The 19,109-nt window shown below is 28.9% G+C and overlaps 1 protein-coding gene across 1 annotated transcript in view; it reads right to left on the reverse strand.

Annotated features, from left to right (window-relative positions):
- Nucleotides 1–19,109, reverse strand: part of LOC123296335 (POU domain, class 6, transcription factor 2) — a 290,731-nt gene that overhangs the window by 13,788 nt on the left and 257,834 nt on the right. Inside the window, exons 3-6 of the mRNA XM_044877797.1 lie at nt 7,081–7,333; nt 4,640–4,813; nt 3,689–4,048; nt 2,283–2,915 (exon numbers count right to left, since the gene is read on the reverse strand). Coding sequence (XP_044733732.1) covers nt 2,283–2,915; nt 3,689–4,048; nt 4,640–4,813; nt 7,081–7,333 — 1,420 coding nt within the window. The remainder of the gene's footprint in view (nt 1–2,282; nt 2,916–3,688; nt 4,049–4,639; nt 4,814–7,080; nt 7,334–19,109) is intronic.

Here is a 19,109-nt window from a genome sequence, read left to right on the forward strand (position 1 = left end):
AAGTTATTAAATTTTAATCGAATCTGGGGAAATTTAACCCACCCGCAGTTCTCAAAAGTGTTAAATCTTTCTAGTTAAGGATGTACGAGCATGGTAGTGGGGGCACAAATTTAAAAATAGATATTTTCAATTTTGATGATAAATTTATATTATTGCTTGACGATATAAGACGAAAAGTAAGAATAAAATTTTTCGATATCTGGCTTAATTTTCAAAATATCGAAAATTGAAAATTTTGTTTAATTATTTAGCTTTCGATATTTCGTAAACCAAGACACATATCGAAAAATTTTATTCTTATTTTTCGTCTACATTCATGAAGTTATAACAAAATTCATCATCAAAGTTGAAAATAAGATAAAAATAATTTCAACTCTTAATCTTCCCTGCTCTTACATCCCTTATATGGACGGTGAAACTTAGTTTTTTTCTTTTCTAATTCATTGCTAATATGTTTACTTTCTATTAAAAAGTTTTTTTAAAATTTGTTTTCATTCATTCCAAATGAAAATTATCAAAAACTTCCAAAATATGTCGTTTTTTGAGATTCCTTCATAAGAGCTAATGTATTTTATATCGATTTTTAATGACTTTTTTCTTAAAAATTTGCAGGGATACCTAAGCTGAAATTTTAACCACATATTCTTTGAGTAAAAGACTACCTACAAACAAATTTTGAGCCTTTAAATCCAACATTGTTGTCATGCTCATACATCCTTAACACTGAAAGGAATTTCAAGGATGCAAAATTCAAGGTCTGTTATCGTAAGTGGAATGGTAGAAAAGAAATTTTACTTGTTTGATAAACAATACCATCAAATATCAAAAATTTCAATCTAACAAATAGTTGCTTATGGTAAAATGAATCTTTGAATCATTACTTTAATAAATAAGTTTACAACGAGAAGTACATAATTTAAGGTGAACGTCTTGCCACTTGTTCTTGAATTAAGCGAAGGTATCAGAAAACTTATTCGGCAATGCAGGTAAAATTAATATAAATGTGTATGTAAAAATAATTGTGTGTATGGGTGATTCCATGAAAAAGTGGACCACGAATGGAAAAAAATATCACTGTTTCAGTATCTTAAGTACCTTAATAACATTTTTTCCTCGTAAATGTTCAGTTTTCATTAAAATTTTATTATTTATGTTTATAAGAACGTGAAAATTCCAATGGTTTTATATTGTACCATGTAATATTAATTTCTAAGGTTTCTTTTAAAATACAACTCAAAAGACAACTAGTCAGTCACGATTTTATTTTATCGAAAATTTGATTTTAAAATACTAATGTTGTTTATTTTACCATGTTCCACTAATTTGTTTTATGTAATTTAGCTCCAGATACAATTTAAAATCATAAATTCTGCATAGAGGAAAATTTTCGAATTTTTAAAAACACTATCGAAAGCGACTTCCTTTTGCAAGTACTGTCAGCCGCATTTGCATTTTGTTAAATAAATCATAAAGTTTTATAAGCACATTTTTTGCTACAGAGGAATAAATGTAGATTCAACCATAAAACTATAATAAAATGTAGTGTCAGTCACACATGGAATCACCCAATAATACCATTATATGCAAATCGCAAAGTCTACATTTTAAGCACCAGTTAAGGATGTTCGAGCATCAAGGCAATTTTAAATAAAAAGCTTGATTTTTTTTAAAATGAAGTTGGACTAAATGTAAATCAATTCTGACAATTTTATGGAGGATGCCCGATTATTTAAATAAATAAATGTCTTCAAAAATAGGCTAATTTAATATTGGTCTTAAGAGAAAACGATAGATGAATGATATGTTTTCATAGATTTCTTTAAAACTAGTCTGTAGAAATTAAAAAAAAAAACTATTGAAATTAAATTTATAAAATCTTAATAAATTATTGAAAAAGAAGATCGTTGTGCCCGACTAATTAAGGATGTATGAGCACGGTAGTGGGGACACAAATTAAGAATAATATATATTTTCAATTTCGATATTTGGATTAATTTTCAAAATACCGAAAATTACAAATTTTTTTAAATTATTTAGCTTTCAATGATTCGAAAACCAAGGCAGATATCGAAAAATTTTATTATAATTTTTCGTCTACATTCATGAACTTATAACAAAATTCATCATCAAGTTGAAAATAAGGTACAAATAATTTCAACCCTAAATCTAAAATTTCCTTGATGCTCGTACTACCTTAACATGGTTAAAATCTCTAAAAAATCTCTAAAATATTTCAAACTTCCATGCAAGTATAACAAAACATAACGAATTCTTTCACTTACTTGGAGAATCAATTAACAAATCCGCCGTCGATGTATCCGTACATGGTGACATTTTCATCGAAGTCGGTGACAATTTCATTGATCCAGGGTCCCCGTGCGATTGATTCGACGATGTTGGCCCGTGTGTTGTTGTTATAGTTAGCTCACTATTATTCGCAGTTAAACGATTTATACTATTTATTGCCGCTGATATCGATGAAGAGTTCGGTGACCCACTACCACCATTTTGTCGAGAATTTTCGGAATGCTGATGATACATTGATGACGTGTGATTCGAATTATTGTTATTTTGATTGTTGCTGGTCGCCGTTGATGATCGTTGCGATAAATTTTGTGGTACGGGTGATGAACAACTATCGCCCGATTCCGAATGATTTGAATGATGTAATAATGGTGTAGTATGTTGACTAGATGGCACTACAGTCGTTAATAACGATTGTGATGGGGGTGGGGTTTGTATTAATCGCGTTGATTGCGATTGGCTTTGTTGCTGTTGCTGTTGTTGTTGTTGTTGTTGAAGGGCGCTCAATAATTTTTGAGCCGTCGCTGTTGAATTATTATTATTTATTAATTGCGGTAAAGAACCAGCATGGTTTAGTAGTCCGCTATTTATTGGATTTGTTGTGGTTGGACCTGCAAATGAGAACAAAAAAAGATGAGCCATAAAAAAAAGGCTGATCCAAGAATAGACTTTAAAGAAATTTTCCTGAGAGCACAAAGAAAACCTCATTTTTTTTAAAGTGTTTCAAACCTTGTAACAGTTTTTAGAAACCGAAAGACTGATTTGTGGCTGTTTGCGAAAATTTAAGCCTTTCGATTTGATTCGAATTGATACTAGGTAGTTTATTAACCCCCAAATAAGATTTGGAAATCTTCATAGCTGAGAATCTAAGAATCTAGTATCAATTGGATTCAAGTCGGAGTTTTTAGAACTCCAACCTATTTGAAATTTTACTTATTTTTCAGAGTTTCTAGTTTTAACGAAATATTCTTAAAATTACGAGGTTTATGATTAACATTTGAATTAATCGAAATGATGAAAATTAGCGACGCAGATATGCAGCGAAATAAACTTAAAAAATGAGATTTTTTAGTGCGTCTACGGTTCTGGAATAATATCGAAAGTAAAATTTTGCTTCAAACAGGGAGAAGTATAAAGTTGATTCACCTTTAAGAGGCTATATCCAGTTGGAATTTTTAAAGAATCTATTTTTTCATTTCCAGAATGTACATATTTAAGTATATTCTCAGAAAATTTTTAAATTAATCCGATAAATATTCACGAAGATAAACGCGTAAAAAAATTTAGCTGAGTGTAAACTTTTACACAATCATCTTAGATATTTTTCTCCAGATGTTAATCGAAGGAATAAGAACTGCAAAGAATAAAAGAAGTAAATTATTACCTGTGTTCGCAACAGATGTTAACAACGATTGTGGCGCTGCCATAGCTTGTAAATTTGCTAAGGATGTGGTCATCACTTGGCCATTATTTAAAGCTAAATTCACCATCTGATCATTACTATTCACATGATTCACCGGTATTGTTAATATCGTTTGTGTAGCAATCCCTTGTGATGTAGGAATCAATAGCTGTGCCCCTTGAATACCATGTACTAATTGCCCCGAAGCCAATATAAATTGTGGCATGGTTGGAGCTGTGGCCGCAGTCTGTTGTGGTGACCCTAAAAGTGATGTTGATGGTTTTATCGATGCCGGAGATAGAATATCATTCGGACTGGTGTTTGTACTTGTTGTTGGGATTGCTAAATTTGGATTAAAAGAAACGTTTATTTGTTAGATCAACATGTTAGTACAGTCAAAGATGTTTAAAAAATCGGCTAATAAAGGAAAATGAAAGAAACCGTTCGCATTTTGCTTATACCTCATGGAATGTGTTTCTTAGATGTAAAATATCATTAGTAACACATGCGTTAGTGGTGCAAATATTTCTATTTGTTAATAAACAATAAATTTTTAATTCTATGAAACGATTCATGTTAATTCAGGCAACTTGTATGACGTAAATGCTAAGTGTTTGTCAAATATTCGAAAACTATTATACATGTATAACGTATACGTAATTCAAGTTACTTATTTATTAATTTTATAAGTCAACTTTAACATTAACGGTTCCATTGAATTAACAATTTATTGTTTATTAACAAATAGAAATATTTCCGCGTCACTAACTCATGCGTTACTAATGATATTTGACACTTAAGAAATACATTCCATGAGGGTTTAGCAAAATACGAGCGGTTTTTTCCATTTTTATTTATTTGTAACATCTTTAACTGTACTATGTATATTTTTACTTTGTGGCCATGCTAATAATATTTGAATAGTAATTTTACCTGATGCAGTCACACTTAAATTTAATGGAGCATTTATTGGTGGACTATTTGTGGATGTTGTTAATCCCGTTGGTAGATTTTGTAAATTTGCTGCTAACGATGCAGACACTTGGGGTAATGTTTGTTGAAGTGATGCCAAATTTTGTAGATTTTGTAATGTTACCATGCTGGCCACTGTTAAAAAAAAATAAAATTCTTAGAAATGTTGTCTGATTTTGTTAGAAATGGAAAACAAGCCGTGGATAGAGTCTAGTGCGACCCTTGAGCCAACCCGAATAACTTCCCAGTATAATAGTTTTACAGGTTTTTTAAAGCAGATTAAAAATCCTAAAAACAAGTTTTTAAAGAAAAATTGAGAAATTTAAATATTAAATTACAATTTTAATTCTTTTTTTTTGTTATAAATAAAAAGCTGAACTTTACGGTACGATAATGTCATGTCATGGTGATGAGTCAGTTAATTTAATAAAAATTAAAATATTTAAATTGTTCATTTTAATATTCTCTTCGAAGTTTTTCTTTTCTCCACATCATTTTTTTTTAAATCAAGTAAAAATGTTAATGACAATAATTAAAAACTGTAATATAAAAAAAAATGTATCAAACTAAAAAAGATAAAAAAATTTTAAAAAGTATCCTTTTTATTTTATATAAAACGAGTTATTTAAGATTAAAAACATGAATAATATAATAAACACAAGATATAATGTGATGTTTAACATGAAAAAGCTCAAAGCACAAGTGTTTAGGTGTGTTGAAAGCTCACACATTTTAAAAGGGATTCAGTTGGTCGTTTATTGTGCGTTGAAAAAAGCGTCTATAACTCTCGCACACAATCGTATAAGGATGTACGAACGCCAGAGGAATTTTGAATAAAAAGCTTGATTTTTTTTTTTATATGAAGTTTCATTAAGATTTTATCAATTCTGAAAATTTTACGGGGGGCTATGAATAATATGTTTTCATAGATCTCCAAAACTAGTCGGTGGAAATTAAAAAAAAAAACTATTAAATTAAAGTCATAACTTTAATAAATTATTAAAAGCAAAAACAACCTGTTGTGTCCGACTAATTAAGGATGTATGAATACGATAGTGGGGACACAAATTAAAAATATACATTTTTTCAATTTTGGTGAATTATATTATAACTTGGCAATATAAGACGAAAAGTAAGAATAAAAGTTTTCGATATGCGGAGTAATTTTCAAAATATCGACAATGGGAAATCTTTTAAAATTATTTCGCTTCCGATATTTTGTAAACCAAGGTAGGTATCGAAAAATTTTATTCATATTTTTTGTGTATATTCATGAAATTTAACAAAATTCATCATCAAAGTTGAAAATAGAGTACAAATAATTTCATAACACGAGATAACTTATACCTAAGTTCCCAATTTTGACCAATTTACATCAAAATTAATATCTCATAAAAACAAAACGACGTTTTTTTTTATTCTGAAATATTCGTTTCATCTGTCCTACTTTTTTTCCAATTCTGTCGAGAGAACTTTTTAATATCTTAAAAAATAGCTGAAACGACTGGGAGTTTTACATGCTTTGACCCTTGATATTGCGAACTTTGCAGCTGATTATCTCGCGAACTAAACGACCAAAAATTGTGCAACTTTGGAATCTCACAGCTAACATTATTCTGAGACTGTGACAAAGGTCAAATGTACCGACAAGCGTTTTCATGTTGAAAATACCTCAATAAAAATGAAATCTTGATGTGTGATTTTAGGCTTACAAAATAGACGTCAAAAGTGGGTCAAAACATCGAATGCAATTTTTTTGTATACATTGATAAAGTATATTAAGAAAAACAAAAAACAGATTGGGCAAAGAAAGAAGTCATAAGTAAAATAATTTACTAAACACCCCCTGTAATTTCAAAGAGAAGGGTATTTTAAGGACAAAAGTAAAATAAATTGTTAAACACCCTTTAATTTCCCTTATACAATTGTATGAACCGTAATTTCTTCGTAAGTTTTCACATAGAATCAACAAACCGAGAATGTACCGAGTACCGACGGACGATTGACTAGCATGAATGCTATATTGTGATACAAACACTATTTCGCCACAAACTACTTCTAGCAACCATCTTCTATATATTAGTTTGTTAAATACCACAAAACTTGAATGAAAGAGGATTGTTCAGATTATTTTCACAGTTTATTTTTCAACCCTATTTTATGCTTTTATTTTCTGTTACTTGCCTATTTCTGTTTAAATTTACTTATTTTCACTTTAGCTGATTTTATGAACTCGTGTACCAAAATTTGGTTCGTAGCATCAATATTTTTACAAACTTGGGACTAAACTTAGTATACCTTGATATATTTCATATATACAGGGTGTAAAAACCATATAGATATACAAAATTTAAGCATTGTAAAAATAAAAATTTCGCCTACAGTATTATTGTTTTACTTACTGGTGCCATTTAAATGAGCTGCGGCTGCCGCAACCATTTTCGATGGATCCACAGTTTCCGCACTCATCGGACTTTCAGAACGTAAATTTGCGGCACGATTTTGTAGGGCTGCTGCCGCACTCATCATTAATAGCTGTTGATGATTTTGTGAAAATAATCCATTTGTAGTCGCTGCTGTATTTGTTGTACAATCCATACCCATTGTGGATGCTGGTTCTGGTGATCCTATGCTGCTAGTTTCATGATCGGTATCCTGGAACAATAGAAAATCGAAAATTTTAGTTAACAGGGTGAGTTTTTGGTTAATAAATCATTGTTCGAAGTACACTTTAAAACTTTTATAAATAGGTTAAAGACCTCAAATTAAATTTGAAAAGTATGACCCAAATTTAGTATAATTGCGTCATAACTGTTTTGTTAAAATTCAAAATATCAATTTGTTTATAATACATCCAAATTTTATAGGATTTGAATGTAATTTTTTTTCTTTAAATCACTAATTTTGTCAAACTTTTCATTTTAATGTTATTTTTTATCTAACATTCACCTTGGATCCAAATATCGGAACCACGACCTCACTATCTTTTAAACTTCTAAAGGTAGAAGGAATTTGAACAGTATGATCCACATATAGTATAATTCTATATTTGGTTTGTTAAAATTGGATATAATTTGGGTGTAATTAAGTAAAATTCAATTTTTTGAATTTTGATGACGTCATAAAGTTCAAAAAATCAATTTTTTTCATAATAAACTCCAATTTTATCCGATCTGAGTTAAATTTTTTTTGAAACCCACTAATTTTGGGTCAAAATTTTCTTTTTATGTTATTTTCTATCTAACATTCACCTTGGATCGAAATATCGAAACCAGGACCCCACTATCTTTTGAACTTCTATAAGTAGAGTACATTTGACCAGAAATTTGAAAATTACGACCCAAATTTAGTACAATTCTATACTTGGTATATTAAAATTGGGTATAATTTGGATGTAAATAAATTTTATTCAAATATACCCAAAATTTTAACAGATCTGAATGGAATTTCCCAAAAAAAAACGAAAATAATAACCGATCTAAAATTGATCCCCACCCTTAACAACACCCCCACTCTCATATATAAATTTCCATCACAATATCTCTCAACAAATATTAATAATAATAATAATGAAAAAAAACGGGCTGAGGCCGGGGCAGGGGCATGCAATATCAGGCCTTATTTAAAAGGTATCACATACACATATTCACATATTATGATATGTTGAAACAGAGATTAAAACTCTCTCATATGTTATAAATAAATGGTCCTGATAAAGGGATCATCGTATTCATAAACACACGAACCATAATCATCACCCACTCCGTGTACATGGTCTATGGTACATGGTCCAAAGTATGATTACTCTTCATTAGAAGGTGATAAACATGGTCTATCTACGTATGTGTATGTATTATGTATATGGTTATCGTTTTAAATAGATATATTTTGATCGAAACATTTTTCAGGTCATTTTAAATATACACACACAGAGAAAAAAAAAATGTATTATTGAATGGGTTATTTTATCGGTTGACTGGACGGGACTGAAAAACTGTTATTAGTATCCTTGTATAGGGTGTCCAAAGCGAACATTGCGAGTGTTAGAACTTTGGAATCTTATATATATTATTTCACTAGCCTGTTTTTTCCTGTTCATGCGATATCTTCCTTATTATACCATGCATATATGAAATATACATAGTATATTAAGTTTAGTCCCAAGTTTGTAACGCTTAAAAATAATGATGCTAGGAAAAAAATTTTGTCATAGGTGTTCATAGAATCACCTAATTAGTCCATTTTCGGTTGTCCGTCCGTCCGTCCGTCTGTGGACACGATAACTCAAAAACGAAAAAAGATATCGAGCTGAATTTTTACAGCGTACTCAGGACGTAAAAAGTGAGGTCAAGTTCGTAAATGAGCATCATAGGTCAGTTGGGTCTTGAGTCCGTAGGACCCATCTTGTAAACCGTTAGAGATAGAACAAAAGTTTAAATGTAAAAAATGTTCCTTATAAAAAAATTAAAACTTTTGTGTGAAACATTTTTTTGTAAACATCACTGTTTACCCACGAGGGCGTTAATTAGGTGCAAATTTTATAGTATGTATTAATATAGGAATATCAGTTGTGTGTGTGTCTATTTAAAAGTGAATATCTTTTGTTATTTACGTGACGTCAAAAAAACAAACGATTGCGCATCAACACTATATATTATAGAACCTATGTATTAATATGGGATTATCAGTTATATATGTGTGACATGTATGTTTGTGTAATGTGACAGAGTAATCAACACTGTCTATACATGGTATTTCAACAATTAACTCAATCAATTGTTTGTTTTCACTTGTTTCATTTTAAAATTTGTTATGATTTGGAGGTAATAGTGCAAAATTCATTTTTTTTTTTTCATGACGTCATAAAGTTTATAAGTCGATTTTTTTCATATTTCATCTAAATTTTATCCGATCTGAATGGAATTTTTTTTGAAACCCACTAATTATTCCAAGCTTTTCATTTTCAACTTTATTTTTTAGTCAACATTCTTCTCTGTGCGAAATACAGGTACCAGGACCCCACTATCTTCAAAACTTTTAGATAAGTTAAATTTGAGTAGTATGACAAAACAAATTTCTTATAATTTTTTACGGGGTTTGTTAAATTTGGATATAATTTGGATGTAATAAGTATTTTTATTACAATTTTTTTAGAAATAAAGCTTTTTCATTTCCAGAAAATTTATTTTCAAAGATACATTGGTTTTTTTTTGAAAAAGAATAAGAATCTGTAAAATGATCATGTTTAAAATAACTAAAAAATAATTTTTATTCTGATTCAATGAGTTTGAGGATTTAGGGACGCTTTTAGTTTAGGAACAAAAGCTTTTGTCTTAATAAATAAAATCTTAGACTTTTTACATTTATCTGAGTGTCACCCAGTATTACTACATTTTTTTTTACCTTTTTGCATCATCAAATAGGTGTAACTGTACATAAAAATATAAAAAAAAAAATTGTAAAAATTACGGTATTCTCACGTTTCATTAAATAGATTCGTTCGATGTGTTATTATTTGTTTTCATTAAATTTTATGCCCATTTTTAATTATAAATGAAACATTTAAATAAACTAACAATCCAACCCATTTTTTTTTATATATTTTGTAACAGGAATAACAGGATCAAGAATTAAATGAAGCTATCTCGAATATATGGTTAAAATTATCTATATTATATAGATTATGTATCATTTCAATTCTATAAACCTATACACAGCGAATATTCTTGTAAACAAACATGAAGAGAAAACCATGTAAAAATATATTAATTTTAATTTTGCTCTGCTCTTGCACATGATGATTTTGGTGGTCAATCGCTTTTTGTCTCTGATTGGTGATAAGAAAATTATTTTTGAAAAAGTAAAAACTTCTTTAGGCACGTTCAGCGATTTTATTGTAAAAGTTTTCAAGTGGGAGATAAAAATTTTAGTTTGGTGGTTACCAGAGATTGAATCGTCACTTCAGAAGCGACATGCCACGTTGAAAACACGGGTTCATGATCCTCATTTAAGGTGTTTCGATACCAAAACAAAAGTGTTGTGAAAAATTTTGTGGGTCAAATAATGAGTATTTAACATGCCTTCTGTATAAATTTCAAGTCGGTTCTCTGTATAGTTAACGATTAATTAATTATTTAGAACACATTCAGTACCGGATTAAGCCCATCGGGGGCTCTAGGCCAATAAAATTTTGGGGCCCCCCTTTTTTGAATAATTGTAAAATTAATCGTTATTTGTGTATTCATAGCATTCGTACAGCCTATTCATATCATTGCAAGGTTATAAACGAAATTAAATGAACAAAATAATTGATAATTTCGAAATTTGAAAAATTGAAATTGAAAATTTTTGTTCAAAAATAATCATATCAGATTTTCGTGGGATCCCCTGCCCATCGGGGGCCCTAGTCCATGGCCTAGTCCGGCCTAATGGGTAATCCAGCACTGCACCCCTTTTTACATGGTGATATATGAAGAAGTCGTAAAAAATGTTAGTTTTTTAATCAATACCTAAGTACTTTTAAAAATTACCATTTACTATAAAACTTTTATCAATATTTCTCAAATAAGCGTTAAAATCATGCCAAAATTAAAAAGTGTGCATAAAAATGAAAAATTTTTTTTAGTAAAAACACTGAGTTTGATAATTAATTTCTCCTAAACCGTACAGAGAATTGATATGAACTTTTCACAGAAGACATAAATAAGGATGATTAATTGATAAATAAAATTTAAAATCTTTTATCATTTTCAATTTACGGCACCGAAATACTTAAAAAAATTGAAATGAAAATGAAAAAAAAAATTTAAAATTTTAGTTATTAATTAATCACCCTTGTATAGGTCTTTTGTGAAAAATTCATATCGATTCTCAGATTCATATCTTAAAAAAAATGACTTTGATAGTTAATTTCTCATAAACCGTTTAGAAAATCGACATGAATTTATCACAAAAGACGATAAACAAAGAAATATATTTTGACCATTCGATCAATTTGCCGCCCCCAAAATTTGCTTCTTAAGGCCATGATCCATGCTACGTGTAAGGTATATAGGATATAATAATATTTTTCATCATACAGTAAATATAAATGTAATTATAAATGTATATAAGATATTCAAACGTATGATGATGATATCATAATATTTTTGGTTCATATATAATAATTTTAAATAATAAATATTTATTAATTAAATTATTATTTGTAATCAGAATCAAACTGATAATATTTGGGTTTGAGTTGGATAATGTTTATATTAAAATACATAAACATTACATAACTTAAAGTTATATAAAGCTATAAAATCAGTTTATCTCACTTTTTTATAGCTTTTAATATTTAATATGAGTGTAAATCCATTTCTAATGAACTAACGTATTAGATTAAATATTTCAACATATTGTATGTACGATTTTAACACAATATTTAGATTCTAAAGATTCATCACGCAAAAGTTGCGTAAATATTGGATTTCTGCCCAGGAATGATTACAAAAAAAAAATTTTTTTTTTGAAACACTCTGAACTCTCTTGTTTCGAAAGCTAAGCCTTAGACGAAACAAGTTTAAAATTGATTAAAGAATACAAAATACTTTTAAATGTTGTTTTTTGATTCTTTTGGGATTTTCTCATCGCTTCCATCATATTTTATATACATATGTTTTTTAGTTTTAGATAAAAATAGAAAATAATTTTTTTTAAAGTCACTCATACATGACTAATTGTAAAAACTGAAGGACCACAATTTAAAAAATCAACTATTATTCGGAGTTACTCAAGATTTTACAATTAATCATATATAAGGGACTTATAAAAAAAATTATTTAATACGTTTTAGTACATTAAAAGCTTGGTCATAAAAAGTATTTTTCGTTCAAATTTTTTTAAAATATAATCATTTAAAAAATTTTAAATTAGAAAAGTTTAAAAAAATCAACACAATTATGGTGGCCTTTCGGTCGTATATTTGTTTTGGTTTTAGAAAATTTCGAAAATTTGTCTAGAATTTTTTTTCGTTTTCGAAAATCTTTCTCATGACGACTAGTTGAGGCTACCTGCAAATTTTCAACTCTTTATGTTTTTGGGGAGAATGTACACCAAAGCTTTAACTTAATTTGCACCCTCAAGGGCAAACAATGTTTATCCAAGGGTTAACATGTTTACGAAAAAAAGGTTTCAAACAAAAGTTGTTTATTTATTTATAAGAAATCTTTTTGACATTTAGAATTTTTTTTATCTCCAATGGTTTACAAGATGGGCCCTACGATTAAAGGACCCAATTGACCTATGTTTCTTATTTATGAAATTAACCTCACTTTTTACGTCCTGAAAACACTATTAACAGTAATAGTTTTTACAATTTCAGCTTTATATCTCTTTTCGCTTTTGAGTTATCGTGTTGGCAGATAGACAAATAGACGGACAACCGGAACTGGACTAATTAGGTAATTAGTGCATTTCCAATATTTTTCAGCGTTACAAACTAAGGACTAAAATTAGTATACCTTGATATATATACAGGGTTTAATAAAGAATTCAAGAAAATTTTCGTCCGTCAAGACGGACAGGGTGAAAAGGCGGCTATTTATTATTTTTAGTAGATATATAAATCCGATATTTATCTGCATTTTAGAATAAAAGTCTCAAACAAGCTTGTATTTAAAGCAAAAGTAAAAAATTTCCATGTTGTACTAAACTTAATTTTCCAGAAATTCAATAGTGTAAAATTGGGCATGAAGGAAATACTTTCTGACTTATCGAAACCTGCTGTAAAATTGTCAAGCATAGTAAGCGGGTAACAGCTAGTGTAAAATAAATCAAGTAAAATAGAAAATTGAAGTACATATATTTATATATATAGAAAATATCAAAAAGTTTGTCTGATTCTAAATATGAGCTCTGAGCTGGTTGAGTTACTGCTGATGGTGTGAGCTTTTGGTTGTCAGGTAGATTTTATGTTACATGTATTATGAATTATATAAAATTATCAATATTCAAATTATTATATTTTATGTACTAAGAAGAGTTAGTTTTAGATGTTTAAATTATTAATATTGTACATTGTACATTGTCCATATTTAATATTATAGACACTAAACTAACTATACCTATAGAATAGAATAAACTATTGTACCTTGGTACACGGTACATAATGTACATTGGATCACCCTTCAATTTCTTCAAATATATTACCATCCACGAGAAAACATCTATATACGAGGACAATGTTTACTTACTATAAGGCAAGCAGTCGAGTGAATGATTGTCCATGTGCTTTTTTTTGAGTAAAAAGAATTGCAAAAATATTGGTAAGGTTTTAAGATAGGTTAATGACTGAGTATTTTGGTTGGCTTTAATTTTTTACAGTTTAGTGGGGATGTATGTATGGACAGATATATAAAAAGTAAGTATCCATATTTGGACGAATATATTGTTTTCAAGTAAAATAGAAACATAGTTTTTAGTGTTTCAAAGTAAACAATTTTGATGTTTTTTACTTATTCTTCCTTCTTTGCAATGTACCTTGAATCTAAGCAACATACTCTACCACTGATCAATTATAAGAGATACGCGCTAAATTTTACAAATATTTTCAGATTGGTGTACCCTGTTTTCAGATTAGCGTAAATCATGTACAGATTAAAGTGCAAACGGATTCATTGTTAAAGTGGAAAAAAATAAGTCTTATTGCTCTGTCAACAAAAAACCAGTTGAACTCCGTTACTGAACCCTCAGAGAAGTGCATATTTCTAAGAGAAACTTAAAGTATTTTCAATGTTTCAATTACATATATTGGGAACAGTATCTACGATACTGTTCCCATTTGAGTCATCTGTAAAGATTCACTCAAAGGTACTATAAAGATTGCATGTGAAGGAGTTCTCCTTTAAGTCAAATCGGTTGGGATGATCCAAAATATATAAGTCATCGATTATATTTTACCATCATAAGCAAATCTAGTACCATAAATCACAAGTTTTTATCGACAGCAATTGAAAATATTTTGGTTCTCAAAAAATACATAGTGTGTAGAAATAATAGGGCCATGCAGACAAACTGCTATGATAAAAAAAGACTTGTAGCTGTCAGCACTCGCGTTATGAGCATTTTGCTCACGTTTTCATGATTTTAAACATAAATAACTTTTATTTTTCAAAATATAAGTGGTCGAAACTTTTTCTTTCTTCATATAATTTTATCTACTTTCGAATTATTAACTTTTCAGATTTCTATATATTCAAGAAAAATATATTTTTTCAAGTCTTTCAGAAATTATGAGAATTTTTTTCATCACGAGAGCAAAAAATATTATCTTCGGAAGTTTTCAGGCCTGTTCGTGTACTTTCGTTAGATTAATATAAGTCGTACTCAGTAAATTAAGAAAATGTGATGGAAATATGATGAAATTAGTTAAAGGGAATTTATTTATTTAGATTATTATATAATAATTTCACTCTCAAACATTTTTTCAATAATCACGTAATCAATCTATTTTTATTTAGCTAGTGCATTTAAAAATAAATTTATTTAAAATTATGTAGAGGTTATGACTTACAAAGTTAAAGAATATTTAACGCAAGTGCAGAATGCGTGAGCAAATCTCTCAACACGCGTTTAAGGATTAACGAAAAGTGGACGCGAGTGCTGATGGGCTAAAAGTCACATAAATAAACATTTTTTTTGAAGGTACTACTAAAGTACTATGGGATTTTTACAGGGTTGAAAGTACTACGAGAAGAGTGTAATAATTCGATTAGAGTAAGATTATTATAATTTTCTATCTACTTGGCTAGATAAATCCAAAACGATGACGGAAATCCAATTTATTTTGTTATTTAGACCCTAGGACAGCATGGTTTTTAATGAATTTAGGTTTTCCAGGTACTATACTCTTCCTATAGACACCTATTCAGATAAAACATATATTATTATTTTGTGTATGAGAAGCTTTACAATCTATAAATTTTACATAATAAACTCAACATTATATATACAAGTAGAGAGAGTTTTAACATTACTACCTATATATTTTGTATATTACTAAATAATTATTTTATAATAACAAATAGAATTAAATTCTACTAAACATTACTAGACGGTAGTCAAACCACTACAGGAGCTGTAGTAATAGTTCTGTGTAGCTCCTTGTACTAACTACTATCATTTTGAGCTATTTACTATTTGTAAATAAATATATACCTACTGTAAAATGTTTTAAGTTAAATGTATACAATGATCTATTAGGAACATTGTAACGTATTTTAAAATTACGCGAGTACAATTTTTTAAGAAATCTAAGGAATTAATTCGTTATTAAAATAATTTAAAATTTACTTTTATTTATATGATAAGAATAATAATTTATTGTTAAAAATATATTTTTATATTTAAAAAAAATGAACCAATACATAGTATAAAACAAAACCGCTTCAATCCATCACGCTATCCCTAAGCCCAATGTATGCTTCTATCTTTAAAACTACGCAACGGATTTTGATTCGGTTTTTCTAATCGATAGAATGATCCAAGAGGAAGGCTTTTAAGGTTTAAGCTCTCGGTCTGAAACAATGCAGCAAGAAAATTGTCAGACACTATGGCCACTTGATAACATTAATAATTATTAAACAGAGCAGCTAAAGTGAACTATGTAAAGTATGTATTGAAAACAAATATAACGTAAGTACGGCATGTTCCTGATGGTAGAATATATTCGTCAAGAAAGAAAAATTCATGTATTCGGCATATTTTGATCATGCTCACTAAAAAATCGTAGAGGAAAGTTTGGTAGACTAGTCAAAAGGAAGTCACTCACGAAGGTTCAAGTATGCATTCATCATTTAACAAAATCTGTGCAAAATAGCAAAATTCCCAAAAGTCTCACTGTTGGTAGAAAATTAAAAAAAAAAATCTTACTCTAATCGAACTACTTACAAATTTCTACCTCTCTCACAATTGTTCTCAGTTTACACTTGTCCTAAGTATTCACTTTGGCAACAAAAATAAGAAAAATACTCTAACACTAAACTATTTCTACTTCCATTTCGTATGAAAGCAAATAGATCATCATATACAAATCTATACAAAATATAAAGCATTTACATGATACAGAATAATACATTGATACATAATTTTCGAAAACTAAATTTTCTATGAAACATAATATTATCTATGTATGTATAGACCGGTACTAACAAGTCACTGTTCCCATGTTTCCTCTACTCCATACCGTAGCAGTACACATTGATAGATACCTCCCTCCTCTATATAATGTATCCAATTTCTATATTTATAAGTCTTATTATAGATACATGATAAGAGGTAGTAAGTAGATGTATTACTCTAGCTTTCTGATTATTGTGGTCATCCCGAAAATAGAAATTAATTTTTTTTTTCTTCACTACGAAAAATGCTTGAAGACAGGTATTTGACATTGCCGAACGATTGGTTTGAAAGTAAGATGTCAAGGTTGAACTAATAACGTTTTCCTTCGTCAGGCGTCCGGAAAGGGAAGTCCACGGCTATAAAAATTTTCGTAGAAGAAATTTATGAAATTAATTTCAATTCTTTAATAGACAGGGTATCTTTTTTAAGTTGACATGTGCTTGAAACTTACCATGTTTCAAAGGCATATCGTATACCAACATCGAATTTGATCTAAGTTTTCAGGTTAATTAAAATCTCACTCTGATTCATAACTGGTCAACATTAGATGAACACTTGAAATTAGAAAGTGGTTCTTTATAAATAAGCAAACATTTTGTTGCAAACTACAAAAATAGTTTAGACAGTAAATGATAGCAAATATCTAGCTTTTTGTGCGTTTGTTCATTCAATTTGAACAAAAAGGATCTTTATAGAAAAACAAACCACTTTTATTGGGATTTATCGGAAATTTTTTTTTCGGAGTGCCTAGATTTCGCAGAAACAATTATACGGAATAACAATTTTTATTCGAAAAAATAATTTTGGGTAAAACTTTACAGTTTGTTTTTTATCTAAACTGTATGGTTTGCGGAAAAATGTTTCGAACAAAATACGTTACTTTTTTAATCAACAACAACTTTCCAATTTAAAGTGTTCATCTATCGATTACCAATTATGGAGTAGAGTGAGCTTTTCATTGAGCTTGAAAACCTAGGTCAAATTTAATAAATGCGTAAGATGTGCGCCTACACACCCAAAATTTTTCGCTTGAAACATTTTTATCGATCAAACTTCAAGTCTCATGCATTTGTCAACTTAAAAAAGACACCTCGTTACCATGGAAACGCTTGAAATAAAACTCATGCACGGTGCGAATAATTATTCCATAAATATAATATAGTAACTTAATGAGAAAGTTATGCATCTGCTTCCTAAATGTCGTATTCACTATAACATGTTTACTATTTAGTTTCTGTTTCTAAAATATTAATTCTACTCTAAATTCGTATACATTTGGATTGATTTTAACTGGAACTCATATATGAAACATTAAAGTTCATTTGAGACCTTCTATCTAATACCGGTCAGTTTGAAGTTTTCTATACATTACCATCGTACATTATTACTTGTTTATTAGCTACCAATTTGTTCGTATAGATATATAAAGGGGGGTATAGACGGTCGTTCCCTTGCGTACGGAAGGCCTACTAAGCACTATCATAGTATATAGAGTTATTCATTCGTCATGTATATTTAGAACAAACATAGAAACATTTTCTATATGAATTATGTAGTCGAAATCATTGTAAACATTTATTATGAAAGTAGCATAATATCCGCCCGCTTTGGCCAACAAATTTCGGTTTTAAAAGTTAAGTTTCCATACCTCTAAAATATTTTTTATTTTGAATTCGAAATATTTAGTCTTTGCTTTTAAAATACCAGTATCTTTTATATATGATGAGCTATTATGATGTATGTGCTATATTATTGTAAAGTTTCATTAAAATCAATTTAGTAGTTTTCAAAATCGTCGAGTTCTTTCTCGAAAAGTTAACTTTTCAGAATGTTTTAGAATAGTTTGTTGAAACTCTTGTGAAACTTCGTTTTCCAAAACTTGGCAGAACTAGTCTGGCCTAAGCCGAGCATTGTAACTACTTTAAGAAAAAATTAAAATTTATGAAAAATCAAAAAAATTAGCTCCACAAACTTTTGTGAGCAGTGGTTTAGAAAAAATAAAATAAATCAGTTTTGATACAAGAATTTTAATTTAATAAAATTTAAAATAAATTTAATAATAATTTATAAAAATAATTTGTGTGTTTTTATAATATGAACTAATTTTATTCACACATAATATATTTATTTACTTACACCTCTAGCTATTATACAGGCTGTCCTTCGTCTATAAAATATTATGCTTTTTGGTACTCATAGAAAATTTAAAGTTATTTTATTGAAAAAATGTATAAAGGCATTTTACCAACAGGGTGGATCATTTAAATTT

This window comes from Chrysoperla carnea, chromosome 3 (assembly GCF_905475395.1).
Source record: "Chrysoperla carnea chromosome 3, inChrCarn1.1, whole genome shotgun sequence".
Lineage (NCBI taxonomy): Eukaryota > Metazoa > Arthropoda > Insecta > Neuroptera > Chrysopidae > Chrysoperla > Chrysoperla carnea.